The sequence below is a fragment of the Mobula hypostoma genome, chromosome 3 (assembly GCF_963921235.1).
Source record: "Mobula hypostoma chromosome 3, sMobHyp1.1, whole genome shotgun sequence".
NCBI lineage: Eukaryota > Metazoa > Chordata > Chondrichthyes > Myliobatiformes > Myliobatidae > Mobula > Mobula hypostoma.
Window position 1 is genome coordinate 28,796,608 of NC_086099.1, and position 15,639 is coordinate 28,812,246.

At 44.0% G+C, this 15,639-nt stretch overlaps 1 protein-coding gene across 1 annotated transcript in view; it reads left to right on the forward strand.

Annotated features, from left to right (window-relative positions):
* LOC134343905 (gamma-secretase subunit Aph-1b-like) overlaps positions 1–15,195 on the forward strand; it is a 51,927-nt gene extending 36,732 nt beyond the window's left edge. Inside the window, exons 5-7 of the mRNA XM_063042814.1 lie at positions 9,497–9,624; positions 10,607–10,730; positions 14,645–15,195. Of these exons, the coding sequence (XP_062898884.1) occupies positions 9,497–9,624; positions 10,607–10,730; positions 14,645–14,661 (269 nt within the window). The 3' untranslated portion in view covers positions 14,662–15,195. The remainder of the gene's footprint in view (positions 1–9,496; positions 9,625–10,606; positions 10,731–14,644) is intronic.
* Positions 15,196–15,639: the final 444 nt, after the last annotated feature.

Below are 15,639 nucleotides of genomic sequence, written 5' to 3' on the forward strand. Positions count from 1 at the left end.
AACTTCCGCTAATGCCCCACCTCCCCCTCATACCCCATCCATTATTTATTTATTTATATACACACATTCTTTTTCTCTCTCTCCTTTTTCTCCCTCTGTCCCTCTCACTATACCCCTTGCCCATCCTCTGGGCTTTCCCCCCTTCCCCTTTTCTTTCTCCCTAGGCCTCCTGTCCCATGATCTTCTCATCCCTTTTGCCAATCAACTGTCCAGCTCTTGGCTTCATCCCTCCCCCTCCTGTCTTCTCCTATCATTTTGGATCTCCCCCTCCCCCTCCCATTTTCAAATCTCTTACTAGCTCTTCTGTCAGTTAGTCCTGACGAAGGGTCTTGGCCTGAAACGTCGACTGTACCCCTTCCTGGAGATGCTGCCTGGCCTGCAGAGTGGAATCATGGTTGGGAAAGGGACTAGGGAGAGTGGAGGGAGTGGCAAGCAGCAGAGAAACATTCTGATATGATCACTAAACCAGTTGTTTGGAATCAAATGAGTTTGCCTGGTGTCTTGGGGCTGGGTGCATCGGCACCTGTGCCACCCCTCGACCCTGGCACTCCTTCTTTGCCACCTGTCCCACACCCCTTTGTGGCACTCCACATTGTCAAATATAGTACTGTGCAAAAGTCTCAGGCACTGTAGCATATATGTATGTACCTAAGACTTTTTGCACAGTACTGTATGTCTTATGGTTTTGTAGAAATGTACATAAAACGATGATAGTGATTACTATTATGATAGGAAAAATAAATTTTGAATTATGCATCTATTAAATTATATTCCAGTTTACATCACTTGTATTCTCGCATTTTTGAATTTCAGATTTTCTCAATTTGCATTATATCTTTTTATTTTGCAAAACAAAAGGGTCCTGTGACATAGTTTTCATATATACTCAATGAACATTTCTATTTAGTCAAAGTGGATGATATAAAGCTGTGGAACGATTATGTAGAATATATTTATAAATTTTATCTTTTTACTGTACTTCTTGCCTCTGAGGGAGCTGATAAAGGCTTAAGTCAGTTCTTTATGAGAAAACCATTAGGAGATCCTTAATGAGAATTGGACAAGGTTGTGTCAGTAAGTGGTGATTCTCTGTATGCAGCTCTGATAGGAATCATGAAATATACCTGTCACAGTCATGGGTATTTCAGTAAGCAGCATCACCTTAAAATGATTTAAAAAGTCGCGGATCCTGGACTACAGACTTGGGTTGTGAGTACCGTTCCCCTTTAAGAAAACGTAAGCATGAAAGATGAGTCAGTCTACAGGTACAATTAAAATGCAGAGGCCTTAGACCCCCCCCCCCACTCCAAACTATCCTTCAGTCTCTAATTGAAGACCTCAGAGCAAGACTGCCGTACTAGAGGATAGCAAGAACTGCTGTGTACTTTGCTTCACAGAAGCATGGCTCACTGCTGCTATTTGGACGCAGCACTGCAGCCCTATGGCTTCGCCATTTTCTGAAAAGACAGGACCCCTCAGTCTTTTAAAGGTAGTGGAGGTGAAGTATGCTTTATGATAAACTCATCATGGCGCACAGACGTGGCAGTTCTGTCTCAATCCTGCTTACCTGACCTGGAACATCTCACGATTAAATGTCGTCCATTTTATCTGCCAAGTGAGTTTTCTACCATCATCCTGGTAGTGGTGTACATTCCACCTCAGGCCAACATCACATGGGTACTGGAGGAGCAGAGCACCGTGATCAGCAGTCATGAAGCAGCAGACCCGGATGCCTTCCCTATCATTGTGGGGGATTTCAAGCAGGCCAACTTGAAGAAGTCTCTGAACAACTGCCACCAACATATTACCTGTGGAATCAGAGGAGCCAACACATTTGACCAATATTATACCACCATCGAGAAAGCTTACAGTGAATCCCACACACACACTTTGGTAACCATCACCTGACTATTCTACTCCCAGCATATAGGCAGAGACTAAAGATCGCAGCACCTTTGATGTGCACCAAGAAGGTATGGTCAGGATATGCTTTGAGTCAGTGGACTGGATAATATCTTTGATTGAATACACCACAGTTGTCATCAACTTCATCAAGATCTGTGTGGATGAGTGTGTGCCTTCGAGAACGTATTTAATATACCCATACCAAAAGCCATGGATGAACCAAGAGATTCGTAGTCTTCTGAGAAGCTAGATCTGTGGCATTCAAGACCAGTGATCCAGAACTATACAAGGAGGTTATTTTAAGGGTGCCAAAACAATTCTGGTTGAAGTTAGAGACTGAATCAGATGTATGTCAGCTCTGGCAGGGTTAGCAGGCCATTACTTCCTACAAAGCGAAACCTAAAATCATGACTGTGTGTGATGCTGCAGTCCCAGATGAACTCAATGCCTTTTATGCTTTGAAGAGGAGAATGAAACTATTCCTGTCCAAGGATGCTGACTTCAGAACATCTTTCAAGAGGGTGAACCTCGCAATGCATCAGACCCTGATCATGTACCTGGTAGGGCACCAAAAACCTGTGCCAACTAACTGGCAGGAGTTTTCAAGGACATCTTCAGTCTCTCACTGCTGCCGTCAGAGGTTCTCACCTGTTTCAAAAGGATGACAATCATATCAGTGCCCAAAAAGAATACAGTGAGCTGCCTCAATGACTGTCGCCCAGTGGCACTCCTGTCTACTGTGCTGAAGTGCTTTGAGAAGTTGGTCATGGTCAGAATCAACTCCTGCCTAAGCAAGGACCTGGATTTGCAATTTGCCTATCGCCACAAGTCGAGGGAACACATACCAGTCCTCATTGAGGGATCAGCGGTGGAAAGGATCAAAAGTGTCAAGTTCCTGGGTGTCAACATCTCTGAGGATCTATCCTGGGCCCAACATGTTGATACAATTCCAAAGAAGGCATGACAGCAGCTATATTTTATGAGCAGTTTGAGGAGACTTAGTATATCACCAAAGACTGGTAAATTCCAAAGCATTCTAACTGATTGTGTCACTGTCTGGTATGGAGGGGCCATTGCATAGGATTGGAAAAAGCTGCAAAAAGTTGAAAACTCAGCCAGCTCCATCATGGGGCAACAGCCTCCCCAGCATTAAGGATGCCTTTAAAGGTGATGCCTCAAAAAGGTGACATCCATCATTAAGAAACCCCATCACCCAGGACATTCCCTCTTTTCATTGCTACCATCATAGAGGTGCTTTAGGAGCCTGAAGACACACACTCAGTGTTTCAGGAAACTTTCTTTTCCTCACCAGATTTCTGAATAAATAAATAACAGCTTGTAGCGATGTGCTACACACAGCGCTAGAATAACCACACGGAGTCGGTGAGTTAGAGTTGCGATGAAAGAGGTTTATTCAAACTTCGCGGCCCGCTTTAAAGCCTTCCCGTTCCCGCCCTCCCTGGGTGGGACTACTGTGGGGAATGCATATTCCCAGACCCTTTCCGCGCGGGATTGTCCCCCTGCTGGTGAAGATGGCCTGGCGCCCTTTTTGCTGCCGGCCCTCTGCCTGCGCGCGCTGTTTCGTGAGCCGGCTCGTGGGTGCCAGAAAGTGGGTCGCCACATAACCCCCCCCCCCCAGAACCGGCGATACCTCCCCCAATGTCCACAGTCTGGATTGGCCTCTGTTTGGGAGGTCTGCCCCTGCGCCGCAGTGCCTGAGCCTGGACCGGTTGCGCCAAGTCCACATGGGCCGGTTTGAGTCGGTCCACCGTGAAAACCTCCTCTCTCCCCCCAATGTGCAGCACGAACGTGGACCCGTTGTTCCTGATCACCTTAAACGGCCCCTCGTAGGGCCGCTGTAGCGGTGCCCGGTGTCCGCCCCGTCGTACAAAAAGAAACTTACAGTTCTGCAGGGCTTTGGGTACGCAGGTCGGGCTCTGTCCGTGCTGTGAAGTCTTGAATGTGCGGCACAGGGTAGCGGTCTGGCGTTGTAGCCTCGTTCAGTCTGCGGTAGTCACCGCATGGTCTTCAGCCCCCCCGTTGCCTTGGGCACCATGTGAAGGGGGGAGGCCCATGGGCTGTCGGACCGTCGTATGATCTCTAATTCCTCCATCTTCTTGAACTCCTCCTTCGCCAGTCGGAGCTTGTCCGGGGGAAGCCTTCGAGCATGGGCGTGGAGGGGTGGTCCCTGGGTCGGGATGTGGTGCTGTACTCCGTGTCTGGGCATGGCTGCCGTGAACTGCGGTGTCAGTACTGATGGGAAAACCGCCAGGACCCTGGTGAATTCATCGTCGGACAGCGTGATGGAGTCCAGGTGTGGGGCTGGCAACTGTGCTTCACCCAGGGAGAACGTTTGAAAAGTCTTGGCGTGGACTAATCGCTTCCCTTGCAAGTCGACCAGCAGGCTGTGGGCTCGTAGAAAATCTGCCCCCAGCAGTGGTTGGGCCACGGCAGCCAGTGTGAAGTCCCACGTGAACCGGCTGGAGCTGAACTGTAGCCGCACCGTGCGGGTGCCGTAGGTTCGTATTGTGCTGCCATTAGCGGCCCTCAGGGTGGGTCCCGGTCCTCTGTTGCGGGTGTCGTAACTCGTTGGAGGTAAGACGCTGATCTCCGCTCCGGTGTCGACCAAAAAGCGGCGTCCCGACTGCTTGTCCCAGACGTACAGGAGGCTGTCCTGATGGCCAGCCGCCGTAGCGATCGGCAGCGGCTGGGCCTTGGCGTTTCCCGGGAATTTGCAGGGCGGTCTGCAGCGGCGGGCCTCCGTGCCCCACCGCTGGTGGTAGAAACACCATTGTTCGTTGGGCTCCTCACTCCCGTCGCCGGGTTTTGTAGGCTCTGCTGCCGGGCCTGGTCTGGTCTGTCGTTGAGCACGCGGCTTGGTGATCTGTGCGACGGATGCCCTTCTCTCTTTCCTGGCATTCCACAGCACATCTGCTTGGGCCGCCACCTCCCGGGGTTTGCTGAAATCTGCGTCGGACAGCAGCAGGCATATGTCCTCGGGCAGTTGCTCTAGGAACGCCTGCTCAAACATGAGGCAGGGTTTGTGTCCTTCAGCCAGGGCCAGCATCTCGTTCATTAATGCTGACGGCGGCCTGTCTCCCAAACTATCCAGGTGCATTAAGCGGCGTGCTCGTTCGCGCCGTGAGAGTCCGAAAGTCCTTATGAGCAGGGTTTTAAATGCTGTGTATTTGCCGTCCTCCGGGGGCGACTGTATAAACTCCTCAACTTGTGCAGCAGTCTCCTGGTCGAGGGAGCTCAGCACGTAGTAGTAGCGAGTGGACTCCGAGGTTATCTGCCGAATGTGGAATTGTGCTTCTGCTTGTTTGATCCATAAATGGGGTCGCAGCGTCCAGAAGCTTGGCAGTTTTAACGAAACTGCGTGAACAGATGCAGCGTCGGTCATCTCTGGTCCAAATATCGTTTGGGCCGTCGGGGTCACCAATTGTAGCGATGTGCTACACACAGCGCTAGAATAACCACACGGAGTCGGTGAGTTAGAGTTGCGATGAAAGAGGTTTACTCAAACTTCGCGGCCTGCTTTAAAGCCTTCCCGTTCCCGCCCTCTGTGGGTGGGACTACTGTGGGGAATGCATATTCCCAGACCCTTTCCGCGCGGGATTTTCCCCCTGCTGGTGAAGATGGCCTGGCGCCCTTTTTGCTGCCGGCCCTCTGCCTGCGCGCGCTGTTTCGTGAGCCGGTTCGTGGGTGCCAGAAAGTGGGTCGCCACAAGCTGACTATTTTTTGCTCTCTTTTTTCATTATTTAATTATATATATATTGAAATTTATAGTGTTTATTATTATAAGACATAGGAGCTGAATTAGGTCATTCAGCCCATCGAGTTTGTTTCTCCATTCCATCATGGCTGATCTCAGATCCCACTCAAACCCTTACATCTGCCTTCTCCCCATATCCTCTGATGCCTTGACTGATTAGGAAACTATCAACTTCTGCCTTAAATATACCCATGGACTTGGCCTCCACCGCAGTCTGTGGCAGAGCATTCCACAGATTCATCACTCCCTGGCAAAAAAGGAAAATCCTCCTTACCTCTGTTCTAAAATGTTGCCCCTCAATTTTGAGGCCATGCCCACTAGTTCTGGATACCCCCACCATAGGAAACATCTTCTGCGCATCCACCCTACCTAGTCCTTTCAACATTTGGTAAGTTTCAATTTAATCCCCCTGCATTCTTCTAAATTCCAGTGAGTACAGGCCCAATGCTGCCAAATGTTCCTCATATGTTAACCCCTTCATTCCTGGAATCATCCTCATGAATCTCCTCTGGACTCTCTCCAGTGACAACACATCCTTTCTGAGATATGGGACCCAAAACTGTCGACAGTACTCCAAGTGCAGCCTGACTAGTGTCTTACAGAGCCTCAGCATTGTCTCCTTGCTTTTATATTCTATTTCCCTTGAAATAAGTGCCAGCATCACATTTGCCTTCTTTACCACAGACTCAACCTGTAAATTAACCTTCTGGGAGTCTTGCATGAGGACTCCTAAGCCCCTCTGCACCTCTGATGTTTGAACCTTCTCTCCATTTAGATAATAGTCCACACTATTGTTCCTTTTATCAAAATGCATTATTATACATTTCCCAACACTGTACTCCATCTGCCACTTTTTTGCCCATTCTTCCAATCTGCCTAAATCCTGCTGCAGTCACATTGTTTTCTCAGCACTGCATACCCCTTCACCTAGATGTGTCAACCACAAACTTTGCCACATAGCCATCAATTCCATTATCTAAATCATTGACAAACAGTGTGAAAAGTAGCAGTCCCAATACTGACCCTTGAGGAACACCACTAGTCACTGACAGCCAAACAGAAAAGGCCCCCTTTAATCTTATTTGCTGCCTCCTGGCTGTCAGCCATTCCTCTCTCCACACCAGTATCTTTCCTGAAACGCCATAGGATTTTATTTTGTTGAGCAGCCTCATGTGCGGCACCTTATCAAATGCCTTCTGAAAATCTAAGTAAATGACATGCACTGCCTCTCCTTTGTCTATCCTGTTTGTTACTTCCTCGAAGAACTCTAATAGATTTGTCAGGCAAGATTTCCTTTCACAGAAACCATATTGACTTTGACTTATTCTATTATTAGTCTCCAAATATGCTGAAACCTCATTCTTAATAATACTCTCCAGCACTTTCCCAACCACTGAGGTTAGGCGAACTGGCCTATCCTTTCTTTTGCCTTCCTCCCTTTTTAAAAAGTGGAGTGACATTTGAAATCTTCGAGTCCTCCGGGACCATGCAAGAATCAAGTGATTCTTGAAAGATCATGACCTGTTATCTCTTCAGCAACCTCTCTCAGGACTCTGGGATGTAGCCCATCTGGCTCAGGTGACTTATCCACCTTAAGACCTTTGAGTTTGCCTAGCACATTTTCCTTTGTAATAGCAATGGCATTCACTCCTGCTCCCTGACATTCGTGGACCTCTGGCACACTGCTAGTGTCTTCCACAGTGAAGAGAGATGCAAAGTAGCCATTAAGTTGATCTATCATTTCCTTGTCCCCCATTACTACATCACCAGCATCATTTTCCAGTGGTCCAATATCAACTCTCACCTCCCTTTTACTCTTTATATGACTGAAAAAACTTATATTATCCTGCATTATATATTTGGCTAGTTTGCCCTCATATTTCATCTTTTCCCTTATAGCTTTTTAAGTTGCCTTTTGTTGGATTTTAAAACTTCCCACTTATCCAACTTCCCACTCACTTTTGCTACCTTATCTGCCTTTTCCTTGGCTTTTATGCAGTCCTTAACTTCCCTTGTCAGCCTCGGTTGCCTAGCCCTGCCATTTGAGAACTACTTCTTCTGTGGGGCATATCTATCCTGTGCCTTGGAAAAGCCATCTCTGCTCTGCCATCATTCCCACCAATATCCTCCTCCAGACCACCTGAGCAAGCTCCTCTCTAATGTCTCTAATTTCCTTTATTCTATTGTGATACTGATACGTGTGACTTACGCTTCTCCCTCTCAAATTGTAGTAGGCATTCACTCATATTATGATCACTGTTTCCTAAGGGTTCCTTTACATTAAGCTCCCTAATAAGATCTGGGTTATTACACAACACCCAATCTAAGATGGCCTTTCCCCGAGCAGGCTCAAGCACAAGCTGCTCTAAAAAGCCATCTTATAGGCATTCAACAAACTCCCTCTCTTGCAATCTGACACCAATCTGATTTTCCCAGTCCTTTGCATGTTGAAGTCCCCCATTACAATTACTGTATGTCATTATCCTTATTGCATGCCTTTTCCAGCTCCCTTTGCAATCTCAATCCCATGTCTTGGCTACTATTTGGAGGCCTATATATGATTCCCATTATGGTTTTTTTTATCTTTGCAATTTCTTAACTCCTCCCACAAAGTTTCAACCTTCTCTGACCCTATTTCACTCATTTCTAAAGATGTAATTCCATCTCTTTACCAACAGAGCCACACCGCCGCCTATGTCTTCCCGCCTGTCCCATCTATACAAAGTATATCCTTTGATGTTAAGCCCCCAACTATGACCTTCTTTCAGACATGGCTCAGTGATGCACATAATGTCATGCTGACCAATCTGTAATTGTGCCACAAGTTCTGGACGAACTCATCCAGCTTATTCCGATTGCTACGCGCATTTAAATACAGCACCTTCAGTCCCTCATTTTTCGCCCTTTTGAATTTTGCCTCTGTGGTACAATTTAACTCTTTGCTTGGTCTGCATTTGTACCCAATTATTGGCTTGTCCTTCCTTACATTCATGTTACAGCCGTCATCTACTTGTAAACTCACTGGCTCATCCTCAGCTCTGTCATCTTGGTTCCCATCTCCCTGCCATATTAGCTTAAACCACTCCCAACAGCTGTAGTAAACCTGCCTGCAAGAATATTGGTCCCCCTTGGATTCAAGTCACACCTGCCTCAGAAGAGGTCCCATTTACCCAGTGAATCCCTGTCCCCTGCACCAATTCTTCAGCCACGCATTTATCCGCCACCTCATTCTATTCCTGTCCTCACTGTTGAGTGGCACAGGCAGTAATCCTGAGATTACTACCCTTGAGGTATTATGTATTACAAAGTACTGCTACCGCGAAACAACAAATTTAGTGACACTGATTCTGATTCTAACCAGAAAGCTACACTAAAATTGCCCTGAAAATAATGTTCATTGGGTTCAAGAATGGCTGATTATAGTATGCAACTGGGGTGGGGAAGGCAATTTTGTGTAATCAAACGTTGATGGGCTCATTTTAAAGGCTTTTTAGATAACCAAATAAAATTTGCCACATCGTTGTCATGTTGAGAATATTACAAAATTCTGGGACTCCTCTTAATCTTATTCAATCACTGTTTCAAAAATAAGGGGTCGCTCATTGACGATAAAGTTGCAGTTTAATAAAATCTCTGAGAAGGACATGAAATTTTGGAACTTATTTATTCAAAGGCCACAGAAAGCAGGGTCTTGAAAAGGAATCTATCGAAGAATTAATACTTTCTATTGACAAAATACATGTTTATGTAGCAGCTAGTCATTTTCTTGCTGTATGTTCTGCTGTGGTTTAACTTTTCCCTGTATTTATTTTGCAGCTTTTATGACCATGGCCATCATATTACTACATACATTCTGGAGTGTTTTATTCTTTGATGGATTTGAGAAGAGGCGATGGTTGGCTGTAGTGGCAGTTATTTCAACACACTTGCTAGTGTCAGGACTGGTAAGGTTTCTACCTTAGCATCTGTTTTAGCAATAATCCATCGAAATACATTAAATGTAAAGAATTGAAATATTGAAAAAGAATTCACTGTTTATGCCTTACTTAAATTTCCTCCTCTCTATTCTCATCATAACCCTTTCATTTTTATCTATGCTATCCTTAAATAAATCCCTACTACTTGCCCAACCCTCGGATTGAGGTATCATGCGTGGTGGATTTTATTTCTTTTCTACAACTCAAATAATTGTGTGTGCTGCTGAAAGTTAACAAAGACCAGTGGTTGACTCACCATCCTGTTTTAAGTAATTTCATGATAGCTAGTGTTGGAATATTTTCTAAATTGTAAGTTCTGCATTGAGCTATTGAACATTGTTTCCTCTCTTGAACTTTGGAATGGTGAGTCAACTTGGCATAAAGTGAATTTACAGAGAACTCTATTTTAAGTGCTGAATGGATCAAGAGGCCATATTGTTGGTAACAATGCTGAATATAAAGTTTAAAGTCAGCTCCATGCCATTTTATACTCTAAATAAAATAAAACAAATCAGATTGATTTCTGGTTTCTAGATTTCTTGTTTGGTGAAAGAAAGCACGGATATGTAGGGACTTCCCTGATCTATATACTTCACTATTACACCCTCTGGTTCTTTAATTTTTTTTGTGTCACTATTAAAATTCTCTATAAAATTTGCTTGGAAGGTCAATTTTTCTATGGCATGTATACTTTATTTTACTGTTTCGCAATTTCGTTTTTTGTTTTACACCTTAGAAAATCAGCAGTGATGTACAAAGTTGAATATCGTAAGTAACTACCATTTTATTTAGAGATACAGCACAATAATAGGCCGTTCCAGCTTCACAACCTGTGCCACCCTATTGTACTCATGTGACCAATTAATCTACTAACCCATACATCTTTGGAATGGAGCACTATTGCTACTAATGGGTTTGTAACTATTGTTTGTTCTATTCTATCCTACAGACATTTTTGAATCCAATGTATGAAGGCAGTCTTATCCCAGCATATCTAATTATGGTTCTTATGGCAGTTTGGGCATACTTTACAGCAGGTGGATCATTGCAAAATCTTCAAAACTTCTTCATGTGTAAGTTGATTATTCCAATTATATTGAAAATAAAAATCATACAGAGAAACATTGCAGCATCTTAAATAATAGAAGAAGAAGAAGAAAGCCCTTAACTCCGAGTGGAGTCATTGGGATTCCGTCATGACGGCATTTTTTTTTTAGCAGGCTTTCTTATTTTTATGAGGCTGAGTTGCTAGCGCGACACTCAACCCAGCACGGATGGAAAGCGTGCAAGGGAGCCAGCTAGATTCGAACTCGGGAGCCTTCGTTCCGAAGTCCGGCGCTGATGCCACTACACCACCAGCTGGCCCATCTTAAATAATAGCTGCATGTATTGTAGGAACTATTTATAGAATACTTTGTACAACAAAGGTCACCACTAGAGAATAATAGAGGTTTGCAAAATGATTTAGATCAATTATGCAGTAGAGAATGAAGGCAAAACATATTCCCTGCTTATCTGTGAATGTTGTGTTCTGGATGCTGAACTAAGGTATATGTGCAAAATTTAAAATTACTTTTTAATCAAAATAAAGTTAAACCATTAGTAAGAGAGTAAGGAAATAAAATATACTTGGCCTTTTGAAATGCTTTCAATGTTAAACTGTCTAAAATATTGAAACCACAATTGTACATAATTTTTAGATAGCGTGTGCTGATTATTATTATATTATTGTGTAATCATGCTTGGGGTGCAGTTTCCAATTTGGCCACTAAGCTTCACTGGCATTGATATGAAGGATGCAAAAGCAGTGGAATGTGCTGTTCATCACAGTGTAATTTGCTATTCATTGCTGTAGGAGACCAGAGTAAAATGTTTACAGTAATAATACTGAGCATGTGAGACAAGTACCTTCAGGGAACCAATAGTAAATGTGATTTCAGGAAGTTTACGAAACAAATTAACAGAGAAAATAGGCCCTCTATAAATTTAGAGGGGGGGGGAGTGGAATGACTGCAATGTAGCTAATAGTAGAAAATGCAGAGATCCACAAAAAGCATGATCTGGTTGACTAAGGCAAATCAACATCAAGGCTACAAGCTACATCAAAAATGTGTTGTTTCTATTCAATCATTGCAACCAATTTGCACATGGCAAGACCCAGAGAGGTAGGCAGCCATTTATTGTTGTGGTAATTCAGTATAAGGTACATTTTTAAAGATTTATTCATGGAATGTACAAGTCACTGTTACCTGTTGCCCTTCCTTCAGTTGATTGAGACGTGAGCCACCTTCTTGACCCTCTTCATTTAAGGTGGTTAGAGGCCAGTAATGCTAGTCAGAATCAGAATCAGGTTTATTATCACTGGCATCTGTCGTGAAATTTGTTAACTTAGCAGCAGCAGTTCAATGCTATACATAATATAGAATTAAATAATAATAAATAAGAAATAAAAATAAGGTACAGAGGAGGTGTCAGGGGTAAGTTTTTTTATGCAGAGAGTGGTGAATGCGTGGAATGGGCCATCAGCGATGGTGGTGGAGGCAGATACGATAGTGTCTTTTAAGAGACTCCTGGATAGGTACATGGAGCTTAGAAAAATAGAGGGCTGTGGGTAATCCTAGGTAATTTCTAAAGTAAGTACATGTTCGGAACAGCGTTGTGGGCTGAAGGGCCTGTATTGTGCTGTACGTTTTCTACATTTCTATGTTTAAATCAATTATAGTATATGTATATTGAACGGATTAAAAATCAGCAAAAACCAGGAATAATATATATTAAAAAAGTGAGGTAGTGTTCAAGGGTTCATTGTCCGTTTAGGAATCGGATGGCAGAGGGGAAGAAGCTGTTCCTGAATTGCTGAGTGTGTGCCTTCAGGCTTCTGTACCTCCTACCTGATGGTAAAAGTGAGGAAAGGGCATGCCCTGAAGCTCTAGGTCCTTAATAATGGACACGGCCTTTCTGAGACACTGTTCCCTAAGAATATCCTGGGTACTTTGTAGGCTAGTACTCAAGATAGAGCTGACTAAATTTACCACACTCTGCAGCTTCTTTTGGTCCTGTGCAGTAGCCTCCCCCATATCAGACAGTGATGTAGCCTGTCAGAATGCTCTCCACGGTACATCTGTAGAGGATCTTGGGTGTATTTGTTATTGTATTATCAAATCTTGTAAAACTCTCAATAAAGTATCGACATTGTCTTGCCTTCTTTATAACTGCATCAATATGTTGGGACCAGGTTAGATCCTCAGAGATCTTGACACCCAGGAACTTGAAGCTGCTCGCTCTCTCCGCTTCCGATCCTCTATGAGGATTGATATGTGTTCCTTCGTCTTACCCTTCCTGAAGTCTGCAATCAGCTCTTTCATCTTACTGATGTTGAGTGCCAGGTTGTTGCTGCCACAATACTTCACTAGTTGGCATATCTCACTCCGGTACGCCCTCTCGTCACCATCTGAGATTCTACCAACAATGGTTGCATCATCAGCAAATTTATAGATGGTATCTGGGCTATGCCTAGCCACACAGTCATGGGTATATAGAGAGTAGAGCAGCGGGCTACGCACACACCCCTGAGGTGCACCAGTGTTGATTGTCAGCGAGGAGGAGATGTTATCACCAATCCGCACAGATTGTGGTCTTCTGGTTAGGAAGTCGAGGATCCAATTGCAGAGGGAGGTATGGAGGCCCAGGTTCTGTAACTTCTCTATCAGGATTGTGGAAATGATGGTAATAAGTGCTGAGCTATAGTGAGGAACAGCATCCTGACATGGGTGTTTGTGTTGTCCAGGTGGTTTAAAGCCATATGATGAACCATTGAGGTTGCATCTTCCGTTGACCTATTGTGGCTGTAGTCAAATTGCAATGGGTCCAGGCCCTTGTTGAGGCAGGAGTTCAGTTTAGTCATGACTGACCTCTCAAAGCATTTCATCACTGAACATGTGAGTGCTACCGGGCGATAGTTATTAAGGCAGCTCACATTATTCTTGTTAGGCACTGGTATAATTGTTGCCTTTTTGAAGCAAGTGGGAGCTTCTGCCCGTAGCAGTGAGAGGTTGAAAATGTCCTTGAATACTCCCGGTCAGTTGGTTGGCACAGGTTTTCAGAGCCGTACTAAGTACTCCATCGGGGCCTTCTGCCTTGTGAGGGTTCACTCTCTTTAAAGACAGCCTAACATCAGGCTCTGAAACAGAGATCACAGGGATCTTCACAGCTGTAGTTATATTCTCCCTTTCAAAGCGGGCATAGAAGGCGTTGATTTCTTCTGGTAGTGAAGCATTGCTGCCATTCAGGCTATTGGGTTTCGCTTTGTCAGAAGTAATGTCTTGCAAACCCTGCCAGAGTTATTGTCCATCCGATGTTGCCTCCGACCTCGTTCAAAATTGTCTCTTCGCCCTTGAAATAGCCCTTTGCAAATCATTCCTGGTTTTCTGGTACAGGCCTGGGTCGCCAGACTTGAATGCCAAAGATCTAGCCTTCGGCAGACAATGTACCTACTGGTTTATCCAGGTCAGTAGGAATGTCCAGCTTTCTGATCCAGCAGTAACAAAGGAATGATGTGTTGTGAGCCTGAGTGAGAACTGAAAGGGAATTGGGAGTACTTGTACTCCTACTGCCCTCAAGGTGGCACAAGTTATGAATTTTGGTGGTGCTATGGAAGAAGCCTTAACTGGTTATTGTAGCTGGTAGATGCAAATAAAAACATAGTCTTAATTACTTTAACTATGAATCTATAGAGTTTTCACATTAAAAAGATGTGTTTGGTGTATTTAAGGTAATCTGTCTGACCTATAAATTATTTGAGACCCTGGACAGGACAGATAATTAGTGCTTGCAATGCTGGTGACATCCATATCCTTTGAATAAGTAAAATAAATCAAATTATTATTGCAGTAATGGATTAAACTGGTCTTCCATTAGGAAGACTTCTGTGTTCTTCACATACTTCTCTTTGTGATATATTAGAAGTCTTGTCTCTCTTTCACTTTAGGTAAGTCAAGCAAATAGAACTGCTGCACAGGCTGGCTCCTGACTGAAACACATACCACCTTGATGGACTCGGATTTTGCCAGGATTTGCTGGAATACTAACAGAAGCCTTGAACACAGATGAAGCAATACCACAATAGATGTTATGTACTGGGGACAGTTCTAGACGAGAAAGGAATCCATCATTCTCCTGGTTATGGGACTGTTTGCACACTTGTATGCATGTGTGCAACCAAATTTTTTTTTTACTGAACAAAACGGTTTGCAATTACCAAGCATTGTGCCACGTTTGGGAGAGGGGTGTTTTAGGTATTGAGGTAACTGATGGGCTATTGCTTTTTATTACTTAGAAATTTAATTCTTAATTAACCTGGAAAATTAATCTCTATAAAATTTGTTATGCAGTGCTCAGTATACCAGGTTAAAACTACCACATGTATTATGGACTTGAAACTGTTCATGTACCAGGATTTTCTTACAGCTTCTTTAAAAAATCATTTTTGACATTATCATGAGACATGTTTGTCAACAAGTTCAAATAATAAAGTCTGATTATGAAATGTTTGATCTTGAGCATATTTTAGTTGTATTGTTGCAGTGTTATTTGGTGTCATGAGGCAATAGAACTAATCCAATCATTCGGATGGGAAAGAAAGCTTTGTGGTTTTCATCCAGATGCTGCTCGGGGAGGGGTTCCCAACCTGGGGTTCATGGACCTCTCAGTTAATGGTAGAGGTCTGTGGCATAAAAAAGGTTGGGAACCCGTGTGCTAGAGGCATTGTAACTAGATTTGTGATTTGGCTGTACAACCATGTTTAAGTCAGAGACTCAGACACCATGCAAAGATGTTTTTCAGCTAACAAGCCTATGCTGACTGTCAAGTGCCTATCAGTGCTATTTCCATTCACCAGCACTTTACTGATATACTGCTATGTTTTGTGATTTGGGTGCTAGTTCAGATGCTTCTAAGGTGTCAAGGTCTTCATCGACGTCAACG